This window comes from Engraulis encrasicolus, chromosome 15, assembly GCF_034702125.1.
Source record: "Engraulis encrasicolus isolate BLACKSEA-1 chromosome 15, IST_EnEncr_1.0, whole genome shotgun sequence".
NCBI classification, from domain to species: Eukaryota; Metazoa; Chordata; class Actinopteri; order Clupeiformes; family Engraulidae; genus Engraulis; species Engraulis encrasicolus.
The window spans coordinates 41676426-41698064 of NC_085871.1; the positions used below are offsets into that span (position 1 = coordinate 41676426).

The following is a 21639-nucleotide window of genomic DNA, read 5'->3' on the forward strand; positions in this document are numbered from 1 at the left end:
AAGTACTGAAAAAATGAGAAGAAAATGATATGCACATTCATGAATAATGCTTGGAAATACTGCAAATATGTGAAAATCAAAAAAGGGTGGACTGTTCCTTTAAACTAACAGTGAAGCATTGTCTTGTAGTAATGGAGTGCACTACATTTCCATTTTATATCATAATACTTGATAATCTTACTTTTCTGAATGCAGAATTGGACTGTCCATGTCCCAAAACATCTAATTTGATTTTGATTTAATCAAAACAGGATTCTTTTGTCACAATATAGGCCAAACAATGATCGAGAATACGTCAAATGGCAGCCATCTTGGAAAATGGCGGCCATCTTGTTTTTTCACTTGGATAACGTACTTTTATGTTAAAGTAGGTTCTAGAGCACTAGTGTGCCAAATATGGTGCTTGTATGACCAACTGAAATATTCTCTCACTAATCTGCCTAACTAGAGAGAGGTAATGCAAACACATAGACAAAAATGATATGCACTATGCACATTCATGAATCATGCTCGGAAATACTGCAAATATGTGAAAATGAAAAAGGGTGGTCTTTTCCTTTAAGCGAGGTGGTGAGTCTTCGGACCCATGGTGGCACGCGCGTGGGGATGCGGATAGTTTTGTAGCAGGGCACACACGGTTTGGAGGGGAGGGGGGGGCTTGATAGATAGATAGCACGCCAGTTTTGTTTATTAGGATGAGTTCTGTCAGTGGCAGACTTAGCAATTTGGGGGCCTAAGGCAAATTTAGCTAGGGGGGCCATCGGCCCATTTCAAATCACATTTATTTAACATAAAATCTCTTTTTTTCTTTTTTAAATCACGATTTTCCATCAAAAATTGAACAAACTAAAATGTGAAATTTTCTGTAATCCCATTTTCACTTTAATATGAGAGCAGAGTGATTTTTCCCCCTCACTGAAGTGTTATTTCATATGTGCATGCTTGCTGTCACCTATTTGAAGTGACGTTGGTTTGGGACGTCATGGAGGAGTTTTAAAGTGCAGCTGTGAGGAGTAGACAGTAGTGTAGGCTATCCCAACTTTCAAAAACTAATCAAGGAGATGTTTAGACTACTGAATAAACCGAAAAACACGCTCTCTGTCAAGCGGTCGCCATGAACAGACCCTTTGAGAAGAGACACGTGTGCACTCAGGTTAAACAGAAACACAACCTTCACGCTCCCCTCGCTCGCGTGCCTGTGAAATCTAATCGAAGTAGCCAATTCTGCGCTCAATGAGCGAGTTGCCATCTTGCCTGCACTTCTCATATGTAGGATGTTGGATTTCATGGGAGACTTTTAAATGTCGTTGTGGGAAGTAGACAGAGTAGGCGACAGGTGCACTACTCAACTTACTTAGCACTACTTAACTTCACCTAGTATATCTGTTTCCCTATGAAAAAAGTAATAGGAAACTCCAACTTTGAAAAAAACTGTTTGACCGTGTTCCACTAAATATAAATCGGTAGATTTTTAATATGTCATTTAGATGTAGGCTACCAAGGGATTACAAAAAACTTGGCATGATTCCTATAACAATTTTTGTTCCGTGTCAAACGATTGAGTTATTGACTAAGTTAGGCTTCACGCTTTCTCCCTCTCCCTCTCTCTCGTGCATGCTATAAGAAGCCGCAGCATATGATTCGAAGCATGATGTTGGATGCCTCGCGTAGCCTACATGCGCTTTTTCCCTTAGCGCCTACTAGATACTTTCGCCATTTCGTAGCGCACAGACCCGTTAAAATAGCCGTTAGGAAAACGTGCCGTAGGCCTACCCAAGCTTTCATTAACGGAGCTCTTTTGAGAATAAATACTTTTTCATGTGAGCAGGGCAAATGCGGTTTCAAATTATTAGGAAAAACAGCTTAACCACTGTGGCTAACTACATCCACTCACTTCTCATTGAAATGCTTGCGTCCTGATGTTCTCATAACAAGAATCATGATCTCAAATAGCTATCTCTCTGGGAAACGTGTAGACTATCTGTGACAGAAATTTTGTCATTTTCTTATAATCAGAGATGTTCTAGAACTATAAAGAAAGATATTTGATACAACCACGCCAGCCCTGCAGACCAATGCGGCACCTGTTTTAAATTGCGCTTTCAATCAAAGAGAAGTATGAAGGCCGGGACTTAGATTGAGCTCGTTCACGTTATTGGCTTTGCCGACAGCAACAAATGCTGTGATTGGTCAAACGACATTGCAACAGTGAATCGTAAACTGGTGTATTTAATTTGTAATTGTAAAATTCTACTGTGAAATCACATCAATTTTTTTTACAGTGCACGCACACACACACACACACACACACACACACACACACACACACACACACACACACACACACACACACACACACCTTACTGAAGGAAAACAGGGCTTCACCACTGAACAAGGCCTCCTCCATGCACAATGAGTTAAACACTTTGAATGACCACACACACACACAGCAGGAGAAAGACTTCCTTACATTGTAAAAAAAAATAGCTGTGAATTTAGGGCAATTCTGCATCAGTATTCCATTGTTTTTCAAAAAAAGCAGACAACTATTGTGAAAATATTACTTTGAGTCAAGTATTGTATATAACAAGCTGGCTTACAAGCTTTCATACTTTGCATTTGTGTGAATCTGGTACCAATACAAGGGAGAAACAGACTAGGAAAGGTTTGCATACGAGGATAGGACACTATACATTCAGCCTTGATTATATCAGTCCGTGCAAGTCACAAAAAGATGTCTGTGGTGTTGTTTGAAAGCTCTTTTCTGGCTCTACAAACTACACAAATTGCATGGAATACAACAACCTTCAGAATATGAATTATGATGAATTGCAAATGTAAAAATTGAATATCAAAATGTAACATGTCTAAGTGTAGCCTGTAAGCTCATGAAAAACACCTGAAAATGGTGTGTGCGGTTCTTTATTCATTTAAAAGATAATGGGACATGACGTTTTAAATGAGTTGTAATGAAGTAGTAATAGAGTAGTCTCAGGGACAGGGCTGGACTGGCCATCTGGCATAACAGGCATTTTCCCGATGGGGCCTGTACCCTCGTGTGCCCCTATTCCAGGTACTCAAAGGGTACTTATGCACAAAAGACACAGCTGCTGCTGCATCAAAGACAGTGGTGGAGTACAAATTGAGAGTGAAGCCAAAGTTTCCGTCTTTAAAGTAAAGGGAGGGTGGCACAGGTACATAGAGAAGGAATGTTCAAATATTCAGAAATCATCATTTGGTGTGTATAAATGAACATCTGCCTTAGTTTTTGAAACCCATTATCTCTGAAATAAAAACAATTACCAAACACCAGCATTTCAGGTGTTGTTCATGACATTGCAGGCTACGTTTAGACGAGGAACTAGCCATTTTAAAATATAAGGAGTTTTTTAGATTCAAATTTAATTTTTCAATTAATCATAATTCATTTTCTGAGGGTTGTTGCATACCGTGCAATATGTAGAGCCAGAAAAGAGCTTTCAAACAAAACCACAGACATATTTTTGTCACTTACACTGACTGATATAATCAAGGCTGAATGTATAGTGTCCTACCCTCATATCGTCGGCTGGTAAGCAAAACCGCTTAAGTTCGATTTTGGTCAAAATTAAATGTTTGCATTAAATTACTCCCCTACCACAGGTGCATCACCCTGCCTTTCCGCCAAGGTCATTGGTCCATCACAACAGTCACCAGAGTCAAAAATCAGTATGCATAAAGTCAAACACTGCCTATGTGAAAATTAAGTACCAGGGACATAGCTATAGGGAGGACAAGGAGAGTATTTGCCTGTAGGCCTAGGGTCCTCCTGTAGGTAGGGGCCCTATTATGACCTTTGAAGGTGGTATGGGGGCCCTATCTATTCAACCTGGGGCCCTGTGCACAATTGTTCTGCCACTGTGAATGACCTGTCTGACATAGCCATTTTTGATGCAAGCAACCTGATGGGCAAGAAGAAGCAGTCTATTTATTTACATCAGTTAAGTGATTTTTCTCTCTCTATTTTTCACGTCAAAGACAATTTCCATGTGTCAAAACTTCATCTTCATGTATCACTGTCTGAGTTGCCATGTTGTTATTATCGTACTATGGTTGTAGTCTTAGAATTAAGAAGGGATTAAAACATCTTACTATATCAACTATGTACCTCATTGTTTGATGTTCTTAGAAGTTTACAGACTGCTGCTTCAACTTCTGACCTTTCATGGCAATGTCCTAATTTGTACATTCATTCAGATTTCCCATAATTTTAACATTAAACACTTCTGGGTTGATTACTCCTGTGTGACACATTATTGTACACATCCAGAATGCGAGATTCCACATGTAGTGGAGTCGTATTAGGCTCAGTCATTTCAAATTTGTGTTAAAGTTTGGTTTACACTTCCAAGTTGAAGTTTATGGTCTATAGAACAAATTGAGTTCGAGTGTCAAACACACAGATAACAAAATGGCCTGCTGGGGGCGCTCTAAAATGTATAAACTGCTATAAGTTTTGATTAGTTTAACCAAATGTAACATATGAGGTATGCATGGATTCAGCATTAAGTGGAGAAACTGGTGGGCTAAGTATTTGGTCACCAAATTAAAGACACACTGTGTAATAAACACACTTTTAGCCCATGGACAGCAAAATTCAGGGGTTTTTTTAAGATAAAGGGTGGAAATGCCCCCAAAGTTGCAATGAAACATAATTTATTGTTACAAGCTATTGTAAATAAAGCCTGGGATATCATTCAACTTGATTTGTTCAGAATATCCCTGAAGCACACAGATACTTAGGATACCTATACACAAATATGGCTGCATAAAGCCTATGTCATACTTAGCACCCAACTTGCAACTTTGAGTTTATGAATTTAGGATCATGAGTAACAGCTTTTTTTTCAATCAAGCCATCATTTTATTCACAAAAAACTTTATATCTAAAAGAAAGTAAATCAATAATAATAATAATAATAATAATGACAATGATAAGGATAATGATGATGATGATATACTATGAGGAACAACAGTTTTTACGGCATTCAAAAACAAACAGAAGACATATGGCTAACATTTATCCCAATACTCCACTCTACAATAACTATGACAGAGAACAGATACAATAACAGTCAGTGGTCAGTCTTAGAAATTGCATGTGCACTTGCACAGACGTGTGCACTTTAACTCTGCCTTCATGCACTTGCACCAAGATCTGGCAGGTGTATTTGTACAAGTACTAGTACAGCTGCACTTCACCTCTAGTTGGAATACATCTTTGGCAACGGCATCTTTGGTAGTGTAGTCCAAATCTGGGAACTGTCCATTTGTTACCAGATTGGCAGGCATTTCTGGCAAATGCAGATCATAAATTTTTTTATTCCTGTCAACTGTGCTGGTAACAAATGGACAGTTCCCAGATCTTCATAACAGCAGATGATTGTGTCTTCCATGTATGAAATAGTCCTATAGTATTATTCAGTATGCTTGCCAAAGGCCTCTGCTTGCCCCCAGCAAGCATACTAATTGTTGTCCGACAGTTTATTATTTAGTATGCTTGCGGGAAAGCATACTAATTGTTCATCGACAGTTTATTATTATTCTACGTTTTTTTCCATTCACCTCCATTCATTAGTATGGTGGCTTTGAATCGTTGCAGCGTTAGAGATAGAGACACGGTTTGAGTGCCAAAACGAACAGCTTGTTTTTCGCCTGGCCTACCCCCTTTCATCCGTTCACCAGATTTGTTTTCCTCAGTTTTCTCTCTGTTTTCCCCCTCATTGAAATGAATGGTAGAATGGTCAAGCTGAAGATGTCACAAACTGTGGCAGTTAGAGTGAGAGGTGACCTGTCCTGGGGTTTTTAACCCTCTGGGCGCCACAGGCGACTTTTGTCGACGAGATGCCGTATTGATTACAACGGCCGTTTTTTTTCAAATAGGATATCAAATGTAGTTCAACTTCCACTCCATTGGGTGGCAGACATGTAGTACTTCAGTTCTAAACACATTGGGACGCCTTATATGGTATTTTGTTTAAGAAAACTACAAAACTACAAACCTCGGACATTGCGGAAGTAACTTCTCCCATGTGAAACAACGCGAAAGACGGAAGCAGCCTTGTAGTGACATTACGTGGATAATTCTACTGAATAAACGACCAAATGCACTCAAATGGTAACTTGTCATGATTGTACATATGTATTCATCATATATTTCGCCCCTAAATGAGGTAATATGCAAACAGGAGTGTATTTTCTGCCGCGTTATACTTCCCATGTTACTGTTGCCTGAGGGAAACTATCGACAGCCTATTCGTCGATCATGGGGACTGTAACAAGAAAACCCTTCATTCATTCACTTGTAAGTACACAATAGAAGTGTTCGTTTCTGCAGGAGACTTGTATATTGAGGAAGGGAAGGTTTTCCGATCGAGATGCGATGTAATTTCGTGCTGCTTTGTACTGTTGCTATGCTGGTGACGTTCATTGCAACGGCAGGGGAATGAAGCAATGCGTCTATAATTTGCCTGTTACAGAGTCAATATTCATCATCTGGAGGGTGACAGTGGTCAGGATGTTTGTAGAAGAGCTTGTATACTAAGTAGAAAAGTAAATGAAGACAAAAGAAGTGCGCATATTCCTGCCAACAGTGGGGGATGGAGTGAGAGGAGTATGCGCCCGAGACACAGAGGTCTCGTGCGCATTCTACTCGGTGCAAAACGGAAGCATAGTTCACGCTACTCGACACTGTTCCTGCCGACTGCAGGTCTAAATAAATAGCAATGCTATTCTAATGATATAATAATAGTAATAATTATGTCCAATTGCGACCTGACTGAGTCTATTTGCAACAAAAAAGTGTGATACCCGCTGGGGTTTGGTGCATCAGAAAGACATGGGCGATATAGGCTAGGTAACCAACCCCCCCCCCCCACACACACACACACACACACACACTTTCCTTATATCACCTATTTGTATATCAGTAAATGTAACACTGGGTTTGAATAGATATTTGCACAAGTTTTTAGACATGTAGCCCATACCCAGAGTCCTTCAGGGTGTACGCTGACAGGCCTACTGTAGGCTACTGTAGGCCTGCTGTACTTGGTTCAAAGACACACAAATGGACAAAATGCACATAATACCCCTAGTGTGGATAGAATCTGTATGCTGGGCATTGCTGTGAAGGGTGTCCATGCACTAAAAAATAACTTGTCACCTTCATAGACCAGTCCCTACAGGCAAAACGGCAACCGTCCATTCACTTGTGTTTGTCACTATGCTACATTGTTGCACTATATTAGTTACAAATTACACTTTTAGTGTACAATTTATTGCTTTCTAGACCAAAATGTATTCACAGAACATAATAGTGAAGGTGTCTGGGGAAGTTTTATAAATTAAATTAGATAAATTATTAAAAATATCCAATAACTCATTATAAATTCAAAATGGCCGACACCATATGACGTCATAATATGCAAATTAGATGGGATAATTTACTCCCAAAATAAACTTTGGGTCATCCTCAATATTTGTCTCATTAATTGTCAGGCTCTATCTATTACCCATGTTAAGCCACAGCCTTTTGAATATAACATGTCAAAATCATCAGTTTTGGGCAAAAACCTGTGGCGCCGAGAGGGTTAATAGAATAAAATAAACCACTTCACCTTTCGACTAGGTAAAGGCATTGTCAGAGAGGTCTTGGCTCTGAATACAAACTGTGTTAAGATCATTAGCCAACTCTTAAAAATGTTTGAGAGGGAGCAGTTTTAAAATCCCTACGATGTGACCCCATTCACAATGTGTGAACAGCTCAGCGCATAGGCCTGAATATGTCCACTTTTTGACTGAACCATTTGGCCTAGAAAAGTGATCTCAGCTTTGACATGAAGAACAGGGTTATGCCATTTGTGTGTCAATATCATTTGACAACTTGTAAAACTTTTGGAGATAAGGCTGCACATATTACTCAGCTATTGACTGCCAAACTGTCACCTTTAGAATCTTCATTCATACACACACACAGCCTTGTATAACCTGGACAACCGTGGCCTAATATGCTGCTGTGGCCACTCTATACAGTAAGTGGCAGTGGCCTACTGGGTATCAGGTGTTCGTCTGTCAGAGGGTTGCAGGTTTGAATCCCACCCTTACCTCTCCCTACCCATTGCTGAAAGGCACCTCCATACATGCACATGCCAGCACACACACACACACACACACACACACACACACACACACACACACACACACACACACACACACACACACACACACACACACACACACACACACACACACACACACACACACACACACACACACACACAGAGCTCTATCTCTTTCCCTCGTGTTTCTGTGTGTGTATACGACAGCTCTGTATGTGTGTGTATGTGTGTGTGCAGAAGCCACAAGCATACTAATAGCATTGTCTCTCCGGAAATGCAGTCTTAATAATAATAATAATAATAATAATAATAATAATAATAATAATAATAATAATAATAATAATAATAATAATAATAATACTATTGATTTATTTTCTTCCAGATATATTTTTTTGTGATTTTATGTGTTAATAGAGTATGGCTTGATTGAAAAAAGCTGGTACTCATGATCCTAAATTCATAAACTCAAAGTTGCAAGCTGGGTCGTAAATATCACATGGGCTTTATGCAGCCATATTTGCGTATAGGTATACTAGGTATCTTTGTGCTTCAGGGATATTCTGAACAAATCAAGTTGAATGATATCCCAGGCTTTATTTACAATAGCTTGTAACAATAAATTATGTTTCATTGCAACTTTGGGGGCATTTCCACCCTTTATCTTAAAAAAAACCCTGAATTTTGCTGTCCATGGGCTAAAAGCGTGCTTATTACACAGTGTGTCTTTAATCTGGTGACCAAATACTTAGCTCACCAGTTTCTCCTCTTAATGCTGAATCCATACATACCTCATATGTTACATTTGGTTAAACTAATCAAAACTTATAGCAGTTTATACATTTTAGAGCGCCCCCAGCAGGCCATTTTGTTATCTGTGTGTTTGACACTCGAACTCAAATTGTTCTATAGACCCTAAACTTCAACTTGGAAGTGAAAACCAAACTTTAACACCAATTTGAAATGACTGAGAAAAATTGCACATGCCTACGACTCCACTAATGTGAATTGGACCCAGTAGTGGTGCTATACCATGTTCTGAATGCCTCAGTCATGGTTGGGAAGTGGGCGGGGCACAGTTCTATGATCAGGTTACCTCTGTCAGTTCTATGGCCATGGAGAAGAGCAAAGGTTAACCAAAAATGATAAATAAGGACGGGACAATTTGTAAGGGGTATTAAACACCAGGGCGGTAAAGCGTCGCGGAATGGCCACGTTTTCTACCGCCGTCTGTGAAAATACATTGAAACATATCTGTCCTTACACACCAACCGGCGGTAGTCGAGCGTATTTTTCACGCCGGCGACCAGCGGTGTCTCATTCAAATGAATGGCAGAGTAGCATGCTAGCTTTGGCTGTGGGGAGGGTTTTGAACAGGACTTGCCACGCACGCCGACACTGTCAGTGTGAAAGGCAGAGAAAAACACGCCGGCCAAAACTAAACAGAAAGACCGCGTTCGTCCCGTGACCGTTCTGTTCCGCCTTGGTATGTTTTGGCCTAAGGAGGTACACTGACCAAATAACTGCCCCACCCCCTTCCATCCTCCTCCATGATTGATATGATGACAATGCAATACTTCCTCTGCCTGACATTGTGAGCTGCTTCTGCACTGACTGATGAAATGAAATCATTATAATATATAATAAATCAAGAGTAGGCTATCACTGCTTACCCATGCAGACAGCTTTAGACTCATAACAACTTCGACATTTGGAACTATCCGAAGTGGGCATGGTTAATAGTTTTCTCGCTCAGACTTGGATTGTTGTTTCTTAATGCATGATGGCAGATCACGGAATTTCATGCAGTAGCTCAATGACTAGAAAGCAGCATATTTCCTTTCTTTGGTTGAAAATTCCTCCTCTTTACGTGACATCAGGTCTTAGGTAAATGGAGGAAATCAAACTGTTCTTTGTTTTTAATTGTGAACCAGTTGTAAGGGCCGTTCACACACATCGCTGCTATTTACTAGCTTCTTGCTTGCTCGCCTACTTGCCTCTCTTTCATGGAACGTTCGCTGAAAGTTCCCGCGGCTTTAACTGCCAATTAACAGGCGTGAAGTACCGAACTCTGCCTTCCAATTGGTTACTCGCTTACTCGCCTCGCTCAAAGATAAAATATTTTCAACTCGGGATCCGCCCACATCGCATCGCTTGTACAGTACTCGCCTGCTAGTCTCACTGGAACACATTGACATTCTATTGAGTTCATTCGCTGAGCGAGTAACTAACAGCGACGTGTGTGTACGGCCCTTTACAGTGATGGCTTTTAGCGAACTCAAATTACTTTTGGACATAACGCGTGCCGCCGCGTGCCACCCATGGTGCCATGACCCTGTAGCACTGACTGAGAGATATCTCTGAAATCTAACGCAAAGCTCGCAGAGCTCACAGAGATGACTAAATACCACCAAAAATCCAAGGAAAAGTGTCAAGTTTGGCAGAAGGGGGATAGCCTAATTGCATTGATCTGGCTTTGTTGCAAGCTGTCCAAGATCATAGTGTCACGGGACGTAGCACTTTTCGCAAACTAATGGCTCGTTCAAAATGTTGAGAATCCCAAGAAAGCCGACCTAAAACTCGGGGATAGAGGGCGGGAACATTTCGTGACGCAATGTCAGATTGCTAATTATCGAGGTTGATCTCAGGCGGAAGTATATAACAATGAGTTCCCGAGCTTATGTTTTGTGTGACGACACACGCATCATCAACATGGCGCCCATGCATGCAAATGGCATGCAAACAGTGTCATAAATGCTAAAATAGCACCTTGGTATCACTATCAACATCACCAGTTAATGTCATTCAATAGCAGATATTCAATAGCAGACTGGCACATATGCCAGTGATGCTGGTCTCTGACTGTTTAATTTTGCTTACTTCAGCTAAAATTATATGTCATGGATGTGGAGGGCTCAAGTGGAGGTGAAAAAAAGAAAAGAGGTTAAAAACAAAACAGGCATGCTTCTCGATTGTTCCTGGAACTGTGGCGTTCATGAGCCAAACTCCAGAACTCGGTTGTCATGTGAGCAGTGTCGTCAGCTGTCTCGAGAGGTCCCGAGCCCATGAAGGCACCATATAACCCTGACAGGACTCTGAGTTTTTCCGAGATGTGGCGGGACATAGCAAAGGTGTGGCGGGCCGCCGCACTGAAATGAACGTAGTGGAAACTCTGGGTTGTTGTCGAGACATCTTGATGAAATAAATTAAAATGTCCAAATCATGACACAAACTTTTGACTGCAAATTTTGTCATTCATGTCCATCAGAACTCCCAAAATCACACATTGCAGGGTATAGATTCGAAATATGACGCTTTAACATAAAAAACGTATTTTTTTATACATTGGTATACAACGCATGGGCGTGAAAAACGTATTATTATGCGCTCATTACTCAATGTGTTAATTACCACATGCTCTCCTCCTGATACTAAAACACATGAGGAGTCCTATAATAATTCTATCAAATGTCCATCTTGCACAAATAAACATGTAACCACAGAAAACACTTAATGCCACCCCAATGAAGAATAGTTATATTTTTACATTCACATACAGGGAATACAAGTAGTGAAATGGAAACAATGGAACAGTGAAATGAAACAAAAACAGTTGTCCATTACACATGTTAGAAGTGAAAACTGGTGGTGAGAGTTTCATGGTTTGGGACTGTTTCGCTGCCTCATGACATGGACAACCTGCTAGGAATGAAGGAAGCATGGATTCTGCTCTCTATGAACAAATCCTGAAGGATAATGTCCAGCCATAAGTTTGTGACCATTAATTTGTGTTCATGCGTGGAGATCTTCCACTGTAGCTGATTTGAAAACAATTATGCAAAGAAGAGTTTGACAAAATTACACCACAGCGATGTGACAGACTCTATGCCAGTTGTAGAAAACACTTGACTAAAATTGTTGCTCCTGGAGTTGGTTCAACAAGTTATTAGGTTTAGGGGGGTCATTACTTTTTCTGGTTTGTGTGTTGACTCGAGAGTTATCTCTATCTACCATTTCAATGTACTTGTCTTGAAATGCTTCAGAGTGACAAATACAATAATAGTTAAGAAATTAGTAAGGGGGCAAAAAAATTGCATATCACTGGATGTTATTTAGAAATGCACCCCAGTTTTGGTGTTCGGTGGAGGCGGGCAGTGGGGATGGAGGCAGGAGGAGGCGGGGGATGCAGGGGCAGGACAGTGCCATGGTCAGACTAGTTTTGAAAACGGAACATTGTTGTAATTTTAAACTACTGGCCGGCAATTGTTTTTGCCAGCAATTTGTTGTAATTTTACAACAATTAGCTGGCAATTATTATTCCCCATCAATTAGCTGCAAATTTCTGTCAGAAATGTTTTGTGTGTGTGTGTGTGTGTGTGTGTGTGTGTGTGTGTGTGTGTGTGTGTGTGTGTGTGTGTGTGTGTGTGTGAGAGAGAGAGAGTGTGTGTGTGTTTGTAATATTGCCTTCTTGTGTTGTTTTCCAGACCAGAGAAGTTCAGGCCAGTGTCTCCAGTGCCCAGCTGTGTGTCCATGAAGAGTAACTGGTCCATGAGGGCGCCACCAACCTTCAGCAGTGGACCTCTACAGTCTGATCCATTGTACGATTTTCATTTTTCATATTAAGGTTCACTCACACAAAATTCAACAGTCTATATCCCACCTCATGTGACTATGTTTTGGCTAGGATCACAAGGTCAGTGACTCCAGTGCCCAGCTGTGTGTCCATAAAGACTGATTGCCCCCCCTCTCTCTCCATATCTCCATATTCAGACTACAGAAGACTACTCTGAGGTCATTGTCTCCAGTACCTAGCTGTGTATCCATGAAGAGTAATTGTTCCATGAGAGAGCCCCCAACCTTCAGCAGTGGACCTCCACAGTCTGACTCAAAGTAAGATATTGTGTGTGTGTGTGTGTGTGTGTGTGTGTGTGTGTGTGTGTGTGTGTGTGTGTGTGTGTGTGTGTGTGTGTGTGTGTGTGTGTGTGTGTGAGTGAGTGAATGTGAGAGAGATAATTTACAGATGGGTATTTTCGTTTATCAACACAGTGTGGAGGGGCAAGACACTGACAGCTAATCGCGTGAGCTAATTAACTGACAGTGGTTTCCAACAATCAGGTTGAGTTGTGTTGTGCAGCTAGTTTCGCACAGTCAGGAGAAACATTTTTTTAGAACCAATGTATAGAGACAAATAGATATTTTGGCTAGAGCGTATCATTTGCTATTGTGTTCCAGACCAGAGATGCCCAGTCCAGTGTCTCCAGTGCCCAGCTGTGTGTCTGTGAGGGAACCCCCAACCATCAGCAGTGGACCTCCACAGTCTGACTCAAAGTGAGATATTTTGAGTGTGTCTGTGTCTGTGTCTTTGTCTATGTCTGTGTCTTTGTCTATGTCTGTGTCTGTGTCTGCGTGTGTCTGTGTGTCTGTGTGTCTGTGTATCTGTTTGTCTGTGTGTTGTAAGGCGCATGCGGTACTTCAGATTAATGTAAAATTAAATTAACTGTATGAATACTGGACATAATTACACCCATCACAACATTTAAGAATGCACATGTTGAAATATATTAAGTAATAGTTTTAGAAAGGAAAGCCTTTGAAAGTTCCTTTTAACCTTCAGGTGATTTTCTACTGTTCATGCCGGCAACTTTAGGCAAGGAGGACTATCAGAGGTTCTCCTACAGTTGCAAACTGAAAACACTTTGAGAAAATTATTTGTACATTGCAGTGTGTCTTGAATCGTAAGGTGCATTAGTAATGGATTGTTATTATTACAACGATTGTTTTTTTTCTTTGTAGTATGTTCAGGAACATTCTAAACAACAGTCAATCCAGGTGTGGTCTATGTGAGCAGCTACTGAGTTCCCCAGTCATCACCACCTGTGGACACAGTTTCTGCAGGCAGTGCATCAGCAACTACTGGGCCCAGTCTGGTCCATCAGGAGACTACAGCTGCCCCCAGTGCACACAGAGATGCAGAACACAACCTGTTATCAACCCTGACACAACCATGGCACAACCCCTCCTGCATTCACATGGACCTATAGCACAAACTCTTCCATACACAAGCATTGTGCAACCCAATGTATACCCCTCTGCGTATATTGCGCCTCGTAACCTATACCTCTCTCAAGCCGCTGTACAATCTACTGTAAACCCATCTGCAACCATGGTACAGCCTACTGTAAATCCTAATGCAATCATAATGCAACCTTCTGCACACATTTATGCATCCAAGGCACAACATGCGCTATACCATTCTGCAACCGTGACACAACCCACTGCAAACCCATCTGCAACCATGCAAGATCCCTACCTTTACCACCACAATAAAATGCTGGATCTCCATCTCTCCAGACCTCCATCATTGCCCCACGTGTCTCCATACCAACATACATACCTGCAGCAGCATCCTCTGTACTCAGAGATGGGACAGGATCGTCTAAATCCACATATGCCTATGGCACAGTCCTCTCCACAGCCTCCTGAAGTCATTGCACAATGTCCTCTATATCCACACTCGGAGATGGGGGAGGGTCCTCTACATCCTCACAAGCGTGCAGCACAGCCTTGTCCACAGCCTCCTTTAGTTCAGCACACAGCAGCCAGCAACCACGTCCTGACTGATCATGCTCCAGCTAAAAGGGCAAGACTAGCAGGTGAGTTGTACTATATTTAATTTTAAAATAATATTTTGTTTTCACTAATAGAAATGACAACAATGCAATTACAATTACAAATTTCTTAAGAATATAAGGTAATGTATTATTTTCAAGATTAAACTGACTTTCTTTGTTTTTATGCCATAAGGCAACTGTGACCTCAATATTGTACTGATGAGCCATAAAGCCAAAATGAAGAAGCGGTTTGAGAGTATATCTGAAGGCATCATAAGGCAGGGGACCCAAACACTACTGAACAAGATCTACACAGAGCTCTACATTACTGAAGGAGAGAGTGAAGACGTGAATAACGAACATGAAGTTTGGCAGGTAGAAGCAGCATCCCGACCACAAACTACAGATGACACAGCCATCAACTGCAATGACATCTTCAAGCCATTACCTGGACAGGAGGGACACATAAGAACTGTCATGACAAAGGGGATAGCTGGCATCGGAAAAACAGTCTCAGTGCAGAAGTTCATCCTTGACTGGGCAGAGGAGAACGCTAATCAGGATGTGGATTTCATGTTTGTGCTTCCATTTCGTGAGCTGAATTTAGTCAAAGATGCCCAATGCAGTCTTCACAGGCTCCTGCTTGACTTCCACCCTGAGCTTAGTGTGTTGGACAATAGTGAATACAAAGATTGCAACATCATATTCATCTTTGATGGTCTGGATGAGAGTCGACTTCAACTGGATTTTCAAAAGAATGACAAGGTTTCAGATGTAACACAGTTGTCACCTGTGAATGTGCTGATGACGAGCCTCATTCAAGGAGCCCTGCTTCCCTCGGCTCGAATCTGGATAACCTCCAGACCAGCTGCAGCCAATCAGGTCCCTTCCCAGTGTGTGGACCTGGTGACAGAAGTACGCGGGTTCAGTGACCCACAGAAGGAAGAATACTTCAGGAAGAGGATCAATGACCACAGTCTAGCCGACAGACTTATCACACACATTAAAGCATCCAGAAGCCTCTTCATTATGTGCCACATGCCAGTCTTCTGTTGGATTGCTGCCAGTGTCCTTCAACAGATACTGGACGAAGAAGATGGGAGGGAAGCTCCTAAAACTCTGACAGAGATGTTCATCCACTTCTTGCTCATCCAGACCACCAGGAAGAACCAGAAGTATCAAGAGGAAACTGAAGCAGATAGACAGAGGCTTCTTGAGTCCCACAAGAGTGTCATTCTGAAACTGGCAGAGCTGGCCTTCACACACCTGGAGAATGGCAATCTCATGTTCTATGAAGACGACCTGAGCAAGTGTGGCATTGATGTCAGTGAAGCATCAGTGTACTCTGGAATGTGCACTGAGATCTTCAAGGAGGAATGTGTGTTTGAACACCAGAAGGTCTACTGCTTTGTCCATTTGAGCATCCAAGAGTTTCTGGCTGCTCTGCATGTGTTCTCATCTTACTTAAATAAGAATGTGGAGGTCTTGGGACAGTTTGTGAAAAGAAATACCAGCATAACAGCATTGCCACTTGATGAGCTGTTGAAGAGTGCAGTGAACAAAGCTTTGGAAAGCAAGAATGGACATCTTGATTTGTTTGTTCGTTTCCTTCATGGCATTTCCCTCACGTCAAATCATGGACTCATGCTTGGCCTCCTGACACACACCCACAGCAGCTCGGAGAGTGTGGCAAAAACAATCAAGAACCTGAAGGTGATGCAGAGACAAAACATCTCCCCCGAAAGATGCATCAATCTATTCCACTGCCTGGTTGAAATGCATGACTCGTCTGTCCATGATGAAATACAGGCTTACCTCAAGGCAGAGAAGGGATCAGTCAAACAGCTTTCACTGGCCCACTGCTCTGCCTTGGCTCATATGCTTCTTATGTCTGATGAGGTGCTGGATGAGTTTGATCTGAAGAAATACAAGACCACTGATGAAGGTCGCAGGAGACTGGTCCCAGTTGTACGATGCTGCAGAAAAGCAATGTGAGTTAATCTGTGCAATTAAATTCAAAAGTAAAGTTCAAAACTTGTTGCCATAAACCAAGGGTGTCAAAATCAAGCTCATCGTGGGCCAAATCACAGACTAAATCCATTTACACCTAAGGCACCTTCAAAAGATGCTTTCTAAATGCCTAAGCCCTTTTTGGGAAAATAAGCCTTTGAAAACGTACTTATCTCAGCCTCTGACGCACATACGTACAAATATTAAATTAGTTGCATTTAAAAGACCCAGACCTTGCATTAGAATGTGTTCATTCAGCTCTAACACCCACTTTTTAAATAAAAGATTAAAAAGAATGAATCTTTAAAAAGAAGAATATCTTGAGCCTGAAGGATGTGTCCATGCAGCATCATGTGCCTGGGTCAATGTTGCATATACGCAACATCCAGCATCAATGGGTTAAACTCTAAATTTATTTTAAAAACGCATGGAAAAGATGCATTTGCTCATTTGTGCTTAAATCAAATTTCACAAACACTTGTTCCCATAATATACCAGTATGTACTGTATATGGTTGTTCAAATGTGCTGCTGTCAAAAATGTACTCAGCCTCCAAGTGTGCTAGTGGTCCCATTTCTAATGATAAGGGACTGTTATAATGTCACATTATCAATTGTGCAGTATTGACTACTTTCTTTTACGATCATGTGTGAATTTGCACGTTTTGAAAGTCTTGCTGTAGGCGCATCAGATGAGGATTATTATAAAATGTTAAATATTTCATACAATATAGCTCTGATTCATATTATGCTGCCTTCAAAATATTTGGTTACTATATCTATTGCAGCCTATGCACAAACTTAAGTAATGAATGGAACAAATTACTCATTCCCGTTTTCTCTGACAGACTTTCTGGCTGGAAGCTAACAAAGACATCCTGTGAGACTGTGGCCTCAACTCTGCAGTCTCCAAACTCCCCCTTAAGAGAGCTGGACCTGGGTCTGGCTGACCTGCAGAATTCATTACAGACGTTACTGTCTGCTCTTCAGAGTCCACACTGTAAACTGGAGACATTGAGGTCAGTAACTCTGGCAAGTGACTGGATTAGTAAATGTTGTTCACTACATGTACATCTATAAGGATTGTTTAGTAACTATTGACCTATGATATGAATGGGGTGAAGAATATACTGCATTATTTTTTGCTCTCTCTGCCTCAAATGTTCTCGGTCACCATCATCTGAGTAAGATGCACATATTGGCTATTAGGGCTGGGAATCGATCCAAATTTCCTGGATCGATTCGATTCTGATCCAGCAGGTCACGATCTAATTCGATCCACGATCCAATCGGATTCGATTCGATTCGATATCGATCTTCTGTATTGCTGGGTTGTCATTTCAACCCATTTATGCCTAGAATTCTAAGACCGGCTGTAAAAACCTAAGTATCTCAGCCTTTGCTGCCCACACAAACATGAAATAGCATGGTAGCCTATATGAATGTGAAAGAGAGCTACAGGATGTGTTTGAGAAAATAGCGCATATATCATCTGCAAAAGATCGATCCACAAAGTTGTGAATCGATATCACACTTTTCGAACATGAGTCAATATTGCATCGCGATTCGATCTTTTGAAGACTTTCAAAGCTTGTCAAAGAGGTGCATATGTTTTTTATGAAGGGTGGGTGATATTTTCTTCGTATTTTTCCATAATTGTGCGGCATAGTAATATATGGAAATATGCTGCATCACAAAAATGTATCATATTGCTGTGATAAAATAGAGGGACTGGTATAATTTCAAACTGCTTTAAATTGCTGGTTGAATTAAGAAGTGATCAAACAATAACTAAATCATTAGGTAGGTAACATTTTATTGTTCTAGTTTAAAGTTTAATGTTAGCATGTACATAATTGTCTGCATGGTGAAATTACATGTTTCTTTCTCCTTGTAGACTTGGTGGTTGTCAGCTGTCGGATGAATCCTACAAAGCTCTGGCCTCTGCCCTGCAGTCCTGTGTCTCCCTGACAGAGCTGGATCTGGCTGATAATAACATGAGTGTGCATGGAGTCCAGCTTCTATATGCAGCATTACACCACACCAACAGCAAACTGCAGACATTAAGGTACTCGGCTTTCTTCTTTTTTCCAGTCTTCGAAAAGCATCTGAAATATGTTGTGGCACATTTAATTGGACTGGACTAATCTGGACTTACTGAGCCTTTTTTGCTTTACAGACTCTCTGATAAGTCCCTTGAGTTTGTGGTCCATGCTCTGCAATCAGCAAACACCCTGCTGGAGATGGATCTGAGTAACAATGCCTTGGGAGATTCTGGAGTTGAATTCATCTGTAAGGGGCTGGCTAGTCCTCAGTGTAAGCTGCAGACATTAAGGTAGGTGGTCATTGTCTTACCCATTAGTCTCTTCCATGTGGCATCCTTCTACCACCAGAAACACATGGACATCCAACATGTCTGCCCAACATTATGTATTTGACCTCTTATCTACAGTAGACACACAGTGAGCACACAAATTATTTTCAACAAATTTTCTGGGTTACCATTGGGCCCTTTCCACCAAGCAGTACGGTACGCTATTGTGTGTGTTTCCATGGCAAGATATTCTTAACCATACCCAATTACGTGTACCAAACAGTACTGTTTATGGCACCCTCGAGAAGGGGTACATCATAGTCAAATACAGTACACATCTTGTCAGATACGCATCTTGGTGATGATGACAACACTGATATTTACATTGCTCCCTTACCAAGCTGCCTGGAAACCCTCAATCATGGTCTGATTAAATTAACAACTTTCTGTCATAAAACCTTCTATACTAATATAACAGTCAGGGTTTTACTACCCCCCCCCAGTAATTCTTGAATCAAAGATGAATATTTGACAGAGGAGAGAGAGGCTGCGGGTGCGATGGGACAGATGGGTGGTATTTTCAGTCTATTTTGCCATATAAATGCAGCATAAGGCATCACAAAAATATGTGGTATATTGCTGACTACACAGTAAATCACACAATGGCAAAATCATGAAAAACTGGAGAGACTGATATAAATTCAAACTGTTTTCGTTTGCTGGTTGAGTTCAAACATTAACGAAGAAATCAAGTAGGAAATACACCAACCATTTTATTGTTCTAGTTTAAAGTGTAATGTTAGCATGTGCATTATTTTCTGAATGACATGTTTCTTTTTCCTTGTAGACTAGTTTGATGTCATGTACATTATTTTGCAAAGTACTGTTCTCTGCCCAGCAGTCCTGTGTCACTATAAATTATTATTTTGAAGAAGAAAAGTAATTTGTGTTGTTTACATATTGAGCCTTTTATTACTTTACAGACTGTCTGGTTGTCAGCTCACTGATAAATCCTGTGAGGTTGTGGCCAATGCTCTACAATCAGCAAACACCCTGCTGGAGATGGATCTGAGTAACAATGCCTTGGGAGATTCTGGAGTTGAATTCATCTGTAAGGGACTGTCTAGTCCTCACTGTAAGCTGCAGACATTAAGGTAGGTGGTCATTTTTTTACCCATTAGTCTCTGCTATGTGGCATTCCATCTGCCACCCGAAACACATGGACATCCAACATGTCTGTCCAACATTATGTATTTGACCTCTTATCTACAGTAGACACACAGTGAGCACACAACTTATTTTCTGTCACATGAAGTAGCTGCACACAATATAATTTTTTTGGAGGTTGTAGATGGAGATTCCTGGCTTAGCAATTTAACCAATGCTACCCAAGGCTATTTAATTGTAATAGTAATGCAACGTTTAATTGTAAATTAGCACATGAAGCAAAGTGCTGTGTATGCACTATGTTATAATGCAGTGTGTATGTAGGGAAGATAGCAGGTGGTTGGACTGTATATTAGATTAAGAGGTTGCGCCGTTCAGTAATTTCATCGAACACAATCAAGGAGTGCCGGCCAGAGCACCACTTAAGGCCAGAAGGATGTTGAATGGGGGGTTTGGTATGAAAGGATGACGCCAGACGGGTTGATTCAAGTTAACTTCTTCTATTAAACTTCAATTGGTATCATAACATGGGTGTGTGTTTGTGTGATCCTAAACAAAGCAAATAAAATACAACAAATCAGATGCTGCCTGTGGCATTACTATAACATTCACACCACACTAAGTTCCATACTAAACATTAATATGAATAACTGAGGTATATAAACCGGAACTACAAAGGCAACATGTGATTTAGGCAGGTTTGACACAATCTACCAAATAACTAACGGATTACTCACAAATATACAGAAATATGCATCAATTCTAACATAACATTATCTAAACTATAATACTGTATAAGGTTACTTACTGCGGTCATTTATGCACACAAACACAGGATTCCTTAAGATAAAAGGAGGAAACATTCAGAAGGCAAAATCAATGCATCCAGAGAGGATCTATGGGTAGTACGAGAGAGGAATCTTGCGACTTTTTCCGGGTGGTACTGTCCACTAAGTGGCGCCATCCAGACAGCGCAGAGGAGCGCCAAAGAGCGCAGAGGCTGTTAGAATGAATGGGGTCTCATGTGACTCAATCACAGATGCTGCCATTGCTTTGGGAGAGAATTGGTATCATCGCTGGCTAACGAGGCTAACGTGATATTATCAAACTTTCTCAAAACGCATCCTTTGCCTTGATTTTGCTCTAGAGTGACTGTATTTCATCCCAAACATGCAAAAATGAGGCAAACTTGTTCCAACTCCGGATAAATCCTTTAATAGCGAGTGGCAAGGCTGTTCTATAAGGGCTGTGATGCATCTGAACCAAAGAAACTCAACAGAAGAACAATCTCTTGGGGGGAAATGCATTGGCCACGGTGTAGTACGGGGGCGTTGCCTGAGGACACAGATGGATGGAAAATTAACTCCCTTGCGCATGGTCAT

At 41.0% G+C, this 21639-nt stretch overlaps 1 protein-coding gene across 1 annotated transcript in view; it reads left to right on the forward strand.

Annotated features, from left to right (window-relative positions):
* LOC134464081 (NACHT, LRR and PYD domains-containing protein 12-like) overlaps positions 1-21639 on the forward strand; it is a 49095-nt gene that overhangs the window by 5413 nt on the left and 22043 nt on the right. Inside the window, exons 2-8 of the mRNA XM_063217521.1 lie at positions 12641-12754; positions 12927-13046; positions 13389-13484; positions 13950-14809; positions 14961-16758; positions 17625-17795; positions 20074-20244. Coding sequence (XP_063073591.1) covers positions 12641-12754; positions 12927-13046; positions 13389-13484; positions 13950-14809; positions 14961-16758; positions 17625-17795; positions 20074-20244 — 3330 coding nt within the window. The remainder of the gene's footprint in view (positions 1-12640; positions 12755-12926; positions 13047-13388; positions 13485-13949; positions 14810-14960; positions 16759-17624; positions 17796-20073; positions 20245-21639) is intronic.